This window comes from Bos mutus, chromosome 14 (assembly GCF_027580195.1).
Source record: "Bos mutus isolate GX-2022 chromosome 14, NWIPB_WYAK_1.1, whole genome shotgun sequence".
NCBI classification, from domain to species: domain Eukaryota; kingdom Metazoa; phylum Chordata; class Mammalia; order Artiodactyla; family Bovidae; genus Bos; species Bos mutus.
Window position 1 is genome coordinate 69,266,644 of NC_091630.1, and position 14,914 is coordinate 69,281,557.

Consider the following 14,914-nt stretch of genomic DNA (forward strand, 5'->3'; position numbering starts at 1 on the left):
TACCCAGCAAATTCCTGTATTGAGAGTCCAGGGCACATGTGCTGCTCACCCCCACCTGCCCCGCCCCAGAAGCAGGGTGTCTAAGTGAAGAGGCGGAGAGTGCCATCAGCCCCGGAGGAGAAGACCCAAGGCTGGGTGGGGTGGAAGGCCACGTCAAGCACCCCCAGGTCTCTGGTCAGGGCGTGCCCCTTGAGCACCTTCACGGGCACCAGCAGTGGGTTCTGCAGCAGGTCACTGTGGGGGAAGGAGAGATTCAGGACGTGGGTGGAACCGTCCCCAAGGGGCGCGGGCAGGCGGGGCCGTTGACACTCACTTGTACACCATCCCGTGGCAGACGATGACACTGCCGTCGTCAGAGCCAGATGCGAAGAGCGGGTACCGGGGGTGGAAGGCCACGGCCCGGAGGGCCTTCTTGTGATGCCTGGGGTGGGGGGAACCAGATTCAGTGAGGCAGGGGTCGGGGCAGGAAGTGACCAGTTGCCCACCAGCATCTCACCTTAGCACTCTGTATGGCTTGGTGGAGAGGTCCATGTCAAACCACACGAGCTTGCTGTCATAGCTGCCGCAGATGACGTTGTCACCTGGGGGCAAATTCGGTGGTGAGGACTTGGTGGCCCTCCAAGTGCCACCCTCCCACCAGGACACCCCCTTACCTGCCGGGTGCACTGCCAGGCTAGACACCCACTTGCAGTTGGGCATCAGCTTTTTGGTGAGCTCCTGGCGCAGCAGGTGGTAAAGGCGGACGCAGCGCTGGGAAGCCACGAGCAGGAAGGGCCGCGTGGGGTGGAAGGCTACACGCTGCACCTGGCCATGGCTGCGGCGGAAGGGGCTCTGGCTGCGGCGCCGGCTCAGCTGGTGGATCAGCACCTGGGTGTGCCCCGGAGTGGCCAGCACCGCAGCCAGGTAGTCCCCGCGCCCGTGCCAAGTCACCTGCGTTACTGGCTGCAGGGAGGTGAGGCTGGGTGAGATTCGGCCCCTCCCCGGGGCCTCGCCCTCCGCCCCACGCCCCGCCCTCCGCCCACCTTCCCGTGGTGGATGCGCAGCCACAGGCCGTCCTGGCGCTCCTCCTGGGAGGCTTCCAGCCAGTGCGCGGGCTGTGAGGCGGGGTCCAGGGGTGGGGTGAAGGCGCTCAGCAGCTGGTCCGTGCTGCCCACCACCAGCCGGTCCCCCAGGGCCGGGTTCAGCAGCAGCACCGTGTCCTCCCTGCAGTCAGAGCCACATGGAGGTCCTCAGGCATGGGTCTGTCCCCCCACCCCGACCCTGGGCACCCCGGGCCTCACGCACACTGCAACAGCCACCAGGCAGACGGTGGGGTGAGGGTTCCAGGCGACACTCTTCACCACACCACCCACGGGCACAGTCCTCATGCAGCGGGCAGTGGCCACCTCCCAGAGTCGCACCGAGCCATCATCTGAACCTGGACACGCAGACAGGCCCTCAGTACCTGGCCCTCCAGGCCAGCCCACCCTGCCCAGTTGCGGAGCTGCCCCACTGCGTGCCCACCTGATGCCAGCCACTGGCCATCTGGGGAGACGCTGAGGCAGCGGACAAGGCTGTTGTGGCCCCTGTAGACCTGCAGAGAAAGGGCAGGGTGGTAAAGACCAGACACTCGGAAGCTTTTGCTCCCTGCCACCTGCCCTGTCTGCTCACCAGAGCCTGGCACGTGGGGAAAGGCTGCAGGTCCCGTGGCCGGGGCAGCTTGGGGATGAGGTCTTCAGGGTCCACGTTCACCTGAGAAGAGGATGCAGGGTCAGCTGCACCCACCCCCACTCCACGCCCCTGCCTGGGCACCCCGGCGTACCCTCATCTTGCGCTGCCGTGGGCACAGGTAGAGGTCCAGGCAGCGCTCAAAGCGCTCCTGGATGAAGCGGCCGTAAGCAGGCACAGCCCGCAGGCTCGGGAACGGGCGCGGCAAGAAGCTGAGCTTCCTCTCCTCAGGCTCCTGCTGCTCCCAAGCCAGGCACTGTGGAGGCAGGAGTGAGCCAGGAGCCGGGCCGGGCAAGGGGTTAGCCCAGACCCCACCATGCACCAGGCCCACCTCCTCCTCGCTGGGCAGGTACTCGGGAGGCGGGTTGTAGGACTCCGAGTGGCCAGGCAAGGCCAGCTTGGGAGCAGGCACGTGCATCTTATGGCGACCCAGCACCGCGTTGGGGTCCTCCTGGGCCCACAGGTCATAGAAACTGGGACTGTGGTCCCGAGGCCGGCGAGGCTGGATCCAGCCCATCTTGATGGCATGAACCATGCGGGAGACCTGCAGAGACGGCAGGGTGAGGGGGGCCGGGGCAGGGGTGGGGTGGGCAGGTGCACCCCCAGGATGGCCTACACCCACCTTCTCCTTCTCCACCAGGGAAGGGATGAAGCTGCGCTTGTCTGCAGGCCGGTTGGTCACTGGGTGGATCATGAGGTCCCCACTGAAGAAGTCCACAGCTGGCTGGGGGGCGAGCAGAGGAGGGTGGGCCTGGGCCCTGCAGGTGCCCCCAACCCCAGGGCCAGCAGCTGCCGCCTACCTCGTAGGGATTGAAGCTCACGTCCCCGAACTGGCCCCTCTGCAGCCGCTGCACCAGGGCCACCTGCTCGCCCGTCAGCCGAACGCTGTGTCCCGTCATCCGGTCCCGCACCGTGCGCCTGGGGGGACCCAGTCAGAGCCCTGGCCCTGGCCCCGCCCCGCCCAGCCCGCAGGCTCCGCCCCACGCCCACCCACCAGTAGTCAGGGTCGTCCATCTTGTCCAGAAACTGGTCCAGCTCGTCGCGGGTGCGCAGGGGCTTATAAATGCGCCGGCCGTCCAGGTCATAGCCCACATGGGGAAAGTCATCGTACCACTCCAAGGGCACATTGCCCACCGTGTTCCGGATGTCCTGGGGCAGGAGGCCCGCGAGTCAGCAGCAGATACCCACCGTGCCCACCCCTCCCTCGAAGCCCCTCAGAGAAAGACACAGGCCAGGAAGGGGAAAGGCAGAGCAAAGGGGCTGGCCTCCAGGCTGCAGGAGCAGCACCCAGGCACCCTGACTTGAGCTTCTCCCCAGGGTGTGACGTGGCAGGACGGCCAGCACTATCCGCCCCCCCACCCAGACCCTCAGAGGCGCCGGAGTTGTACCTTCACATTTTCCACTGAAGTGGTGCCAACCCCAGAGCCTCCCCCCTGGATTCCTTGGCCAGGGCTCTGGGCAGCCACAGGCAAGGGTGACCTCATCGCCCGTGGGCTCCCTCCCCTGGCTGGGGCCTTAGGCAAAACTGGGTAGCCATGGGCAGGGACTCAGGGAAGACCCCACCAGTCCACTCCAAGAAGAGACAAAGTCCGCTGCACTGAGCCTGGCACACTTTCAGGGGCTCCCCCAGCCTCCCAGCCCTGCCCCCACCCCACCCTCAGTGGGCAGAGCAGTCACATTCCTGGACACACATTCCTGGTCGAGGCCCCTGCCAGCCGCCACCCTCCCTCCACCCAGCACCGAGACTGCTGCCCAGGCGGCCGCTTCCTGCAACAGTAGCCACAGGGGGAGGGGCCCAGATGAGACTGCACAGCAGGCAACCTGGGAACCCGGACAGGGACAGGACCCTCTGGGCACGGCCCCTCTGCACCTGCCCAGCCCCCAGCCTGCTGACCTGAGTCCTCCCTGCTTGCCTTCCTCCATACGTGCCCAGGTCCCTGCCCACTGCTGGGAATGCCCGTCCTTCTCCTGTGCTCCCCGAGTCCACACAGCCATCCCTGGACTGGACAGATGTGGGCGGCCCAGGAAAGACCCATGGGGCATTTAGCAGGGAACAGGGTGTGGGTGGGGGGGTTCTTCAGGCAAGAGTGCAGGCAGGAGCCAGACCTGGAGGGTGGTGCCAGGAGGGGCAGGTGCAGGAAAGACAGGCTGTGCCGTCAGGTGAGCCCCACGACAACCTGAGGGGGGCAGCTGAGGGGGCCGGGGGCTGGACTCCAGCTGCTCAGAGAGCCTTCGTGCCCTCTTTTGGGCACAGAAGGCCCAAGTGTACATGAGAGGGAGAGACAGACAGGGTGTGGCCAGGCGCTGGGGCCAGGGCATCTGGGTTAAGGCGGTCATGCCAAGTGAGAAGGCCGGGGTCACGGATCCTTCTTGACCCTCCCTCCTGTCCCCTGCTAAGAGGGAGGAGGGGAGGCAGCAGCGCTTCGCACCCCCGAGGGGCGCCCACTCTCCCCTCCCCGCAAAGACAGCAGGATGCTCCAGGCCCCTTCACCACGGCGCGAGAAGGCAGAGGGACGGAGGGCCCCTGCTCCAAGCGGCCTCCAGGGGCTGGGAGGCGGGGAGGAGGGCGGGCCGGCGCGGGGGAGGGGCCGCCGTGGCTATAAAGGCCCGGCCCGCGGCCCCGCTCCAGCCCGGGACGCACACGTGCGCGCTGCGCCGCAGCCGCCACCGCGGGAGCCCCGAGACCCGCGTGCCCCTGGCCCGGGCGGCAGTGGCGGCGGCATGTGCGGCGCGCGACGGAGCTGACGGCGGCCGCCGGCCCCATGTCCTTCGCAATGCTGCGTTCGGCGCCGCCCGGCCGCTACCTGTACCCTGAAGTGAGCCCGCTGTCGGAGGACGAGGACCGAGGCAGCGAGAGCTCGGGTTCAGACGAGAAACCCTGCCGTGTGCACGCGGCGCGCTGCGGCCTCCAGGGCGCCCGAAGACGGGCCGGGGGCCGGCGGGTGGGGGGCAGTGGCCTGGGGCCCGGAGGGCGGCCGGGCCGCGAGCCCCGGCAGCGGCACACGGCGAACGCGCGGGAGCGGGACCGCACCAACAGCGTGAACACGGCTTTCACCGCGCTACGCACGCTCATCCCCACCGAGCCCGCTGACCGCAAGCTCTCCAAGATCGAGACCCTGCGCCTGGCCTCCAGCTATATCTCACACCTGGGCAACGTGCTGCTGGTGGGCGAGGCCTGCGGCGACGGGCAGCCCTGCCACTCGGGGCCCGCCTTCTTCCACGCATCGCGTGCCGGCAGCCCCCCGCCCCCGCCGCCCCCACCCCCTGCCCGTGACGGCGAGAACGCCCAGCCCAAACAGATCTGCACCTTCTGCCTCAGCAACCAGAGAAAGTTGGTGAGTGTTGCCGCGGGGTGTCCACGGAAAGGGAGGCTAGGAGGATGGGGCGTCCCCCACCTCCAAACCACCCCTGCAGCCCACACCTGCTGGGCAGAGAGGGCGGGGCCAGAAGCAGGCAGAACCCCCAGCAGCGCCTGTGACACCCGCAGCCCCAGGTCCAGGGAGAGAGAAGATGAGGAGGGCCCAGCTAGAGCTGGCGGGTCCCCAGGACACAGGCTCCTGTGGGGACAGAGAGGGAAGAGACCCAGGCAGGACCCACACCAACGGGGAAGAAGCTAGGGGACCAGACCAGGGTTGATCAAGCAACTCTGGCCACCTACCCTGCCATCAGGGGAAGGGCACTTGGGGGCAGTGAGGAAATCCTGCTGGGGTCCGCTTGCTCTACGTGGCCTAAGGCTTACTGGGCACCTGCCTGCCCTCCCTGGACCCGGCTGCCCACTCTGACGCCAGTGTGGCTGTGGGATCCGCTGGCAGGAGGCTGGCAAGAGACTCGGGGGCTGAGGGAGAGGGCCCTGCTGCGGGAGACGCTGGCCGGCTCTGATTTACGGCGCCTGCTGCGCGTGGTGGCACCGGAAGAGCAGGGTGAGCAGGGAGAAAATACGGCGCGGCTCTCCCCAATCCCCATTTCCTCTCCAGACAGCACGCGTGAGCTCCTGGGGCCTGAACATCTGGGAGATTTAATTTTACAATTTCGGCTATGCAGCAGCGCACTCTCCTCCCCAAACTGCTCGGGGAAGCCGGGGTGAGCGTGGAAGGGGGGTGCTTTCAGCGCACCCCATGGGGAAGTCCAGAGGCACAGGCTGGTGCTGGCCTCCGCTTGGGCCCTGACACTGCCCTCCCCTCCGCAGAGCAAGGACCGGGACAGAAAGACGGCGATCCGGAGTTAGAGGCGACGCTGGGCCATCCACGGAGAGCCCCAGACCTGACTCAGGCACAGGCCTCGCTGAGGGCACCCCCAGGCCCACCTGGCCCCAGCTGCAAGTGGGGCTGATGGACAGACAGGCGGTGGGACGCGCGGCCACCGCAGCACTTGCCCGGCCCCACTGGAACTTTCCGTGCTGGCTCGCTACCTGGTTCTCCTCTGGCCATTATGTGCTAGCATTCTGTGTCTTTGATATCATAATATAAAGTCTGGAAATTTTGTATAATTAAAAACAAAACAGTATCTTCCAAACGCAGATGCACGCTGTCCTCTGGAGCAGCCCAGAACCCGTCCTGAGCAGATCCGAGCCCACACTCTCGCCCTCAGGGCTGTGGTCTGTTCGTGTCCCGGGCACCCTGGGCCAAGGCACCTGGTTCCTGGGGAAAGCCCCCACTTTCCAGGGCTCAGGGTCAGCCCCCGCTGCCAGGGAACTGCAGCACGGGGTCTGGAGACCAGCGAGGGGAGAGGGCGAGGAAAGACGACAGCCCCCCTGCACTTGGCAAGGGACAGAGCGGGACAGGCCGAAGCCAGGGAGCACTCCCGCCCCACCCCCGCTCCAAGGGCCACCAGGGGTCCAGGCGCCCTGAAGGCAAGGGCAGTGCGTACAGCGTGCAACGTGCTGGTCTCCTGGGCCTTGGCACCTCAGGCCCTGCTCGCAGAGCCCCAGAAGTGGGAGGCGGGGCACTGTCTGGCAGAAGGAGCTCCCAGTCTGTGCAGGCCTGAGGGTGTGAACCAGGTGGCAGGTGCCCACCCTAGGCCGCCCTGGCCCCAGAAGTCCTGCTTACAGTGGAGGACTCTGGCCGCCCGCCCCTGCACCCACCCAGCTAACCTGAAGGCCCCACCTGCCCATGAGGAGGGCAGTTCAGGCCTCTCGGAGCTGCGCACAGCTGGCTGACCATTAAAATCTTGCAGGTGACAATTACGGCTTAGTGGCGTAAGCTCACAGGCACAGCAGAGAAGCAAGCTGGGGGCAGCGCCTTGAGGCACCGCCCCCCCCCACGCTGACCAGCAGCCTGACTTCCGGCAGCCGGGCTGAGAGTGCCAGGGGCCGACCCGGGGCCCCAGGAGAGGCCAGGTGCCGAGGCCCACGTGGGCACCCCAACAGGGCAGGCCCAGAGCTGCCCCCTCCTCTTAACAGACGGGCTCCAGGGAACCAAGAAGCAGGAAGCAGTGGTGTAATTTTGGAGGAAATTCTCAAAGCCAGAGCCATTAAGGGTTGGGGGGGTGCTGTGTCCAATCTGATAGAAATGTAACAGAATAAAAAGTCACAACGGCAGGTTCCACTCAGAGAGAAACCCAACCCCAAATTTCCTCTCCTTAATCCTGCAGGAGCCTACAGCTGGCCAGCAGGAGGGGGAGAGGGCACGCTCGGTCACTGCAGAAGCCCCCCACCCCCACCTGCCTAGAGAGCCAGGACTCTCAGGCAGAACATGGGGGTCCCGCTAAGGGCTGAGAAAGGTACCTCTTCTGCTCCTGGGCACTGAAGACACTTGGAGAACCGACCTGGGAAGGGCGTTCCCGAGGGCCTCCAAGCTTGCCGCCCCTGCTCCACTGGGCACCAGCAGTCCTGTGGGGACAGTCTGGGGCCTACCTGTGCTAAACCACCCACCTTGCCCACGCATACGTGGGCCGGGTGAGGGCCCAGACCCCCTCATAGATCCTCCAGAGACGACAGACAGGTAGTCAGGCGTAGTCAGACAGGTGCCCACCTCACAGCCAGACTGGTGCTGGGCAGATGGGGGAAAGGTGGGAAGCATGCCCCGCACAAAGGTGGGGGTGAGCGTGAGGGACTCCCCACAGAGCACAAGGACAGGCAGAGTGAGGCTGGAGGGTGTCTCGGGGGTGCCAAGTCAGTAGGAGAGGACAGGCCGCTGGGACGGTCCCTGCGGGGAGCAGGTCCTGGCACAGGACGTGCAGCCAGGCCCTCAGCTGCCGGGCCTGGGACTCGACAGCGGCTGCAGCTTGGCCGGCCTCAGGCCTGGGCAGTGGGCCCGGTCGCTCTCTGAGCTGCACCGGTAGCAGCAGAGGCCGAGGGCCTGGCCCGCCAGCCAGCGGGAGAGGAGGGGCGGGGGCGGGGAGAAGCACACCATCACCCTCCACTGCTCCAGAAATTCAAACCAGACTGGGGGTGGTGGGCCGGCCGAGCCCCAGCGGGCGCGAGTCCACTCGGCCGTCCACTGCAGCAGCCGGGCCCCCCGTACACCAGAGCCCCACTCCCTGCCCAGGACCCAGCGCCCCACGCGTGCCCTGTGCGGCAAAGTGAAAAGTGGGCACGGCTCACACCCTGGGCCAGCAGCCGCTCCTGAGGCCAAGCAGGCCTGGAAACGCTCCGATGGCCGTCAGGGCCAGGCTGTCAGCTCCCTGTCCCCAGCCCGGGAACGAGCTGCTGGCGGCACCACGTGACCCGTCACCAGGCTGCCTGCCCTGGGCTGGCCCGCCCCCACCCTGCACAGCACCTGCGGCTGCCAGGAAGCACATGTGACCCCACAGGGGCCGCGCCCGCCGACCCCTCCAGGGCCCAGACGCCCCGGCCCGCACTCTCGGCCGCACTCTCCGGGGAGCGGGGAGGGGGACACGGAAGCGCATCCGTGAGGCGCCCCGCCCCCGGCAGCTCCGGCCACCGCGGCCACCGCTGATGTGTCGGCTGGGATTTTTCCGCTCTCGAAGAGCCCCCTCCCCCTCCCCCTCCCCAAAGTGGCTGCAGCTGTCAGGACCGCAGATTGGAACTGCAGGTACGGCGCTGGCCCGCTGCCCGCCTCCCTCCCGTGTCTGTCTGAGGGAGAGGAAGCCGGCCCACCTCTGGAATCCTTCACTCTCTCCTCGTTCGCCTCTCCCACCTGTCCCCTGGGAGCGCGGGGTCAGCCGCCCTCACTCTGGCGCGCTCTTCCCCTTGCCCCGCTCCGATTACAATGCCGGCAGTGTTCCCTCCCGCTCCCCCTCCTCCCGCAAAGCGCCCTCTGTGGTGGGGGGTGGCCCAGCCGCGTGCCCCAGGCCACCTGCTGCAGCTGGACCTCCACAAGGTACCCACACGAGGAGCCCTGGGCGACAGCCCCGAGGCAGAAGGCCAGGTCCCTCTGGGCCTCCTCTGGTCCCAAAGGCCAAAGCCAGCAGAGGGGCCTTGTGGGGCTTGGCTGAGTGGAGCCCACCCGCTGTACCGTGGGGGTGGGGGTGCCGGGAACTCGGACTTGAAGCTCCCCTCCCAAACCTCCCCTGTCAAACTGCCCCTGCTGTGCATGATCCTCAGAGAAGCGCTGTCACCCAGGCCCGCTGCTGAACCTCTGGACACGTGTGGGCCCTGGGACCCTCCGACCCACTCCTTGGCCCCTGACCCACTCCTCAGTCCCTATCAGTGCCTCAGGGCTGTTGAAGGGCAAAGAAGCAAGTCTGCCTCCACCAAGGGCCCCCCACCAAGGGAGGCCCCCTGCTCCCGGGTCCTCAGATACCCAAGACACCCCCACCCTCTCCGTTGTCCAGGGAGCGTGGGCGTCCCCACGTGCGGCGGTGGCGGTGGCTCCCAGAAACGCCTCAGGTCCCTGGAAACGGGTATGGCCCCCACAGAGTGCCAAACACCCATTCTGAGCTCCATGATACTGCGGCCACCTCCAAGATCCCACTGCGGGGACTCGCCCAGAGCCTCCAGCGCCAGCCCTGCCTGGTCCCCACTCTGCAGCCAAGCCGTCAACCACTTTTCAGACAGGACTTGCCCCCCATACACCTGGCTGCCAGCCCCCAGCTTCTGGGGCCACGCCTCCAGTCTGAGGGCAACCCCACCCCCTTCTGTCCCTGCAGAGACCCCCAGCTTGGGCTCCTGCCACCCAGAAAACTGGCTCCCGGTGGGCACATGGCAGGCCAGGCCTCTATAGCCCGCGTACCCAGACCAGAGAAGGGTGGGCTCTGAAGGCGCCCCACCCTCACCTGCCCCGCCCCGCCCCCCCAGGGGAGCCCTGTCTCCTGACCGGGACCACTGGACCCGGGTGGCTGGTCCTGGAAGAAGGAGAGCACCCCGCACACCGGATCACGGCGGGCCTGGCTCAGAGGTGGCACTTGGCAGAGGGACCCGGGGCACCCCGAGGTCACGGCCACCACACCCACCCCTTAAGGCCACCTGCGAGGCCCCGGGCCCCAGGCCCCTCTCTGGCGAGGCGGTGGGGAGACGGCAGGGGCGGCCGGAGCCTAGTCGCGGGTGTGGGGGCGGCCAGGGAGGCCGGCAGCCCACGAGGCCCAGCCGAGCCGAGAGGCACGCTCTGCACAACAGCTCGAAACCCGAGCCGCCGCCGCGCCGCCAGCAGCGAGCGCGCCGAGCGCCGCGCCGGGGCGGGCCCAGCGAGGCTGCTGCCGCTCGGTAGCGGGAGGCCGTCAGCGGCGCCTGCGGGAGAGCGGAGGGGGCCGCCCGCCGCCCGCGCTCTCGGCCCACCACCCCCCGGCCTCAGTTTCTCCAGCTTCTCCCAGGCTGGAGCCTTCCCCCAGGCTGGAGCCCGACCGCCTGTGAGGGCCCCCGCCCCCGCCCCCCGCGGCCGGATGAGATCACGTCTGTGGGGGAGGGGCGCGGGCGGATGGGGGAGGGGCTCCCCCACTCGCGGCCGCAGGGACCCCCGCCAAGCTGGTGGCTCGGCCAGGGGCCGCAGGCCAGGCGCTGCCCAGGGTGAGAACAGGGAGGATGGCACCGTCGAGGCCGAGCTAGGACGCAGGGCGCGGGTGTCCCTCCGAGAAGGGGAACCCTCACTCACCGGCCAGCGCCCAGGGCAGGGGACCCCAAAGCTGGGCCCAGCAGAGGCCAGCAGCCAGAGCACCTAGAAGCCCCAGGGTCCCCCAGCCCAGGCCTTAAGTTCAGACAAGGCCCAGGGAAGAGGAGGCTGGGCACTGCCACCCCTCAGGTTTTTCCCCAGAAACACACCTTGTCCGGACGCCCTTGCCCACTGCTGGAGGCCGGCCAGGGCCGGAGTGGGGTCCTGGCACCATGAACCACCTCCAAGGATGCTGCGGAGAAGGGGCCGCCCGACACCCCACGACCAATGTTCTGGGGCTGCGGGCCCTTACAGGTGCCAACCAAAGCCGGGGGTGGGGGTCCCTGCGCCCCTCCTGTGCTCTCGCACCCCAGCCTCCCAAGCCCCTTCCTGAAGCCCACCCTGCAGAGACGCCGTGACGGGGTGGGGGGCACTTCTCAGGTTGGAGAGCCTCAGCCAGGCGGGCCTGGCCCCGAGAGCCAAGCCCTGCCGCCCCCTGGGCCGCGGCCGGCTGCACTGGCAGAAGCCGGCTCCTGCTGTCACTCAGGCCCACATATGGGATAGTCATCGCCGGAGGAAGCGGCCCCCCCAGCCCCCGCGGCGGCTCCAGAATGGGGCAGGCCAGGAGGAGCACCTCCCCGCGGGCGGGCCGAAGCCCCTCCCCCGGCCTCTGCACTCCATTTACAATCATCATCGATTTCTCAAAATACCGAATATAAAAAAGTAGCCGACAGGATGTGGCTGCCGACAGCCAGAGCCCCTGGGAGGGGGAGACAGGCCGGGAGCTGCGCTGCACGGCCCCCCTTCACTGAGTGCGCCCGCTGCTCCGGCCAGGAAACCAATTTATTTTGTTTTGTCTCTGTTCTCTGAACGCACAGAGACTGAATCGGGCGGGCGGCCAAGGCTCCTGCAGCCGCTGCCAAAAGAGCGGAGGATGGGGGTAGAAGCCGTGCAGGGGAGGGGGCGCGTGTCTCCCAGCCGGGGACAGCCCCTGACAGGCAGCAGGAAGAGCTGCTAGGGGTGGAGACCGCAGTCTCTGCAGGCCCCCCAGCCCGAGGAGGCTCACATCCGGGGGGCTGACACCGGGGCTGACACCAGGGCAGTGGGCAGAGGGGCCTTAGGCCCTGCACCCAGGCGGCAGGGACATACCAGTGAGGGGGTGGGCAGGGGAGCACCCATCACGTCCAGCAGGGAGCCCCTGAGCCTCAGACCCCCCAAGAGCCCATGGGCAGCCCTGGGCAGCGGAGTCACAGCCACCTCTGGCCAGATGGGGCACCCCAGCCTGTCAGCAGGCTTTCCCTGTGAGACGTAAACCGGGAGGACCAGATTCACCCAGGGCCATGGCAGTCGGGCCTCTGGGACACCGGGGAGGAGGGGGCAGAGCACAGGGCGCCCGCCTCCTGCCCCTGGGGTCCAGTGCAGACGCCGGCTGGGCTTGCCCCTACCCCCACCCCCACCCCAACCCGGGCAACAGCACAGGCTGGCTGCCGGGGGAGGCCTGTCCACGTCCACCCAGAGTGGAAGCACAGCCCCCACAGAAGATGCGGTGCCCTCTGCCTGCCAGAGGCACCCCCACAGTCCAGGGCCAGGACATGGGCACAGGGTGGCCGCGCCGCGCCCAGCCGCCCTGCCCGTGATGACACACACTCCTGCAGTCATGTGTCCCCGACCCTGAAACTGCTCTTCCAGACAGGCCTGGGGCCACGCCAGGACGCCCACTCAGGCCTTGCGGTGGCCACACAGCCCACCCTGCAAGCGGGCAGCCTCCAATGAGCCTACCTCCTCATCGGAGCTGTCCTCCGCATACTCGTCCTCGCCTGGCATGCTTGCCACCTCCATCCGCGAGCACGGGGTCCTGGCCTGGGAAGGGAAGACAGTGGGAGAGGTTACTTCAGGACCTGGGGCAGACTGTGGGCCAGGGCACCCTGCCCCTCCTGCCCACACTGGGGCTGAGGTCCCGCACCACAATCTCTAAGCAGCTTTGACCTGGTCCCACTGCCAGGAAAAGAGTGTGGACACCCCCAATCTAAGTGGGTCTCTTGGGGAGGAGGGTTCCACCCAGGGTGAACCTCTGTCAAGGGCCATCAAGATATCCAAGCTCAGGGGGAAGACCCCAGAGAGGGCCTGACACCAGGTGAGCCACCCCCGCACTCCTTAAGGTAAAAAACAGCTGCAAGGCTCCTGGCTCAAAGGCCCAGCTGAGCCCAGAGCCAGCCCAGGGTCAGAGGACAAAGCAGGGGTGGCCTCTTGGCAGCAACAGATAAAGGCCAGTCCATCTAGGGGAAGCCAGGCTCTCGATATCAGCCACTAGCACAAGGGCCACCCCGGCCCATCCTAGGGCCAGACCCTCAGCCTGAGGACAGCACGTTTAGCCCAGCTGGCTGAGGGCCTGGAGAGGCACCCACACCCTCGGAGCGCTGGGAGGACTGGCCCTGGGCTGACCCCTCCCACCAGGCCAGTGAGTGGGTGCCACTGGGCATTGACACCCCAACCTGGAAACAGATCCTCCCCTGGTGGGGTGGGAATCGGTGTACCGGAACTGGGACTGATGGGGAAAACAGCCCGTATCTTCCCCCGCCCCGGGGGGGCAGTAAAGCGTCAGGAGCAGGAGCCCCGCTCCCCTGCCCAGGCAGGAGCCAGAAGCCGCCCGGCAGCTCTTCCTCCCGCCCGCCAGCTTTTCCCTCCGTGTGAGGAGGCTGGGACAGTAAGTTTTTTTCCAGGCCAGGAAAAGGCGAGATTCGGTTTCCACGTCTCTCCCACCCTTACTCCCCAGGCTGTGCGCTGTGGGAGCCCTGCCCACTGAAAGTGGGTCAGCCCTACCAGGCGGGCGGCCTGTGGGGAGGGGGCACAGGGGCCAGCCCGGCCCAAGCTCCCCGCCCACCCTGCCCGGAGCATCCAGCGGACACACCTGCCCAGGGCCCAGGCCGGGAGGACCCTGCAGGGAGCTGCTGTCAGTCTCCTCGAGACCCTGAGGCCAGCCCGTGGCGGCCAGGACCCGCATGGGCCGCCCTGCTCTGGCCGCCGGCCGCTCAGGCCCCAGGGGCCCTGCACCACCTGCACCACAGGCCACGGTCCCGGGCCCTGGCAGCAACCACAGGCGTGGCAGCCCCAGTGCCATCCGGAGCCAGACACCGGCGGGGGCTCGGCTGGGGGGACACCCAGCCGTGGGGCTCTGGGCTCCTGCCAGAGCCGCCGGCGGCGAGGGCCCTGCTCAGGGCACGGGACAGCCTCTCCAGAGGCACCGGCAGTGTCGCCGGCCGCCACCAGGGGGCAGCCGCAACGTGGGACCCAGCGGAGCGGGGACCAGGCCGACTGAGCACCCGCAGCCCTCCAAAGCCTGGAGACTGGGGGGCGGGGGGGGGGGGCCAGAGTCCTCTTCCTCCTCTTCCTCACACGGTCCAGCCCCGGCCCCCACATCCTCAGACGCAGGCACCAGATGGTGGGGTCTGCCCAGAGCCACTCGGCACACAAGCCACCCACACCCACCCCCAGACGGGCTCAAGGCCACGTTGTGTGGGGGTGCCCTAATGGGCCCACGTGGATGGCTGGGGGCCCGCGGGCGAGACCATAGGGAAGTGAGGTTTTGAAGGCAACTGCCTGAGCCAAGGGGGCCAGGCGACCACGATAGGCCTCTCCCGGGAAGGGCTGCAGCCTCGCATGGCTGAGGCAGTTTTTAACTTCGGCTACAAAGGTTTGAGTTTCCTCCTGAGGAGAGGCAGCGTCTGTGTGCTCCCACGCTGATCTGGGGGGCCAGCCCCGGGGGAGCAGCCCACAGTGGGGGTCTTAGGCGGGCTGCTCTGCCCTCCCCTCTTGCTGCCCTCTGCACCAGGTTCTTAGCAGGACTGCTGTGAAGAGCTGCTGTGCTGCACGTGAGAGCCCCACACAGGTTACCCCACCTGGACCCCTAAATGGGATGTGTTAAGCCTCTGAGGAAAGAGCTACCAGAGCTCTGGGGAGCACAGAAGTTGACATGCTTCTGACCAACTGAGAGGTGCCGTGGGAACCCTCAAACCCACTCATGTCACCCCAGACTGACACCACCACTCTCCGCCTGAACTCTCATCACCAGAGACAACAGAGTCCAATGCTGGGCCAGGCAGGGCACAGCTCCCCCACGGGGGCCCCCGCTCCAGCCTCTGGGTCGCACCGGGGTTCTCTGGGACAGGCCCAGAGTGCCCTGCCTCAGGTGGCCTCACTAAGCAACCTGTGAGGCACGGCCTGCT

At 67.6% G+C, this 14,914-nt stretch overlaps 2 protein-coding genes across 4 annotated transcripts in view; one reads left to right on the forward strand and one right to left on the reverse strand.

Moving 5' to 3' along the window:
- The window catches only part of BOP1 (BOP1 ribosomal biogenesis factor), an 18,917-nt gene continuing 4,003 nt past the window's right edge, over positions 1-14,914 (reverse strand). Inside the window, exons 3-16 of the mRNA XM_070382578.1 lie at positions 12,471-12,551; positions 2,702-2,856; positions 2,508-2,625; positions 2,330-2,431; positions 2,039-2,251; positions 1,802-1,963; positions 1,651-1,731; positions 1,504-1,573; positions 1,285-1,417; positions 1,023-1,203; positions 654-942; positions 497-581; positions 314-421; positions 1-234 (exon numbers count right to left, since the gene is read on the reverse strand). Of these exons, the coding sequence (XP_070238679.1) occupies positions 81-234; positions 314-421; positions 497-581; positions 654-942; positions 1,023-1,203; positions 1,285-1,417; positions 1,504-1,573; positions 1,651-1,731; positions 1,802-1,963; positions 2,039-2,251; positions 2,330-2,431; positions 2,508-2,625; positions 2,702-2,856; positions 12,471-12,551 (1,932 nt within the window). The 3' untranslated portion in view covers positions 1-80. The remainder of the gene's footprint in view (positions 235-313; positions 422-496; positions 582-653; positions 943-1,022; positions 1,204-1,284; positions 1,418-1,503; positions 1,574-1,650; positions 1,732-1,801; positions 1,964-2,038; positions 2,252-2,329; positions 2,432-2,507; positions 2,626-2,701; positions 2,857-12,470; positions 12,552-14,914) is intronic.
- Positions 4,142-6,494, forward strand: SCX (scleraxis bHLH transcription factor). Of its 3 annotated transcripts, XR_011466806.1 has the most exons (3): positions 4,142-5,042; positions 5,682-5,787; positions 5,894-6,494. XR_011466806.1 is itself a non-coding variant. In XM_070382590.1 (2 exons), the coding sequence occupies exons 1-2, from the start codon at positions 4,470-4,472 to the stop codon at positions 5,724-5,726; spliced, it is 618 nt and encodes a 205-aa protein (XP_070238691.1). In that variant the 5' UTR covers positions 4,142-4,469; the 3' UTR covers positions 5,727-6,494. The 3 variants fall into 3 exon arrangements, 2 of the variants coding, with proteins under 2 accessions (XP_070238691.1, XP_070238692.1); XM_070382590.1 differs by having other exon boundaries at positions 5,682-6,494; XM_070382591.1 differs by lacking the exon at positions 5,682-5,787.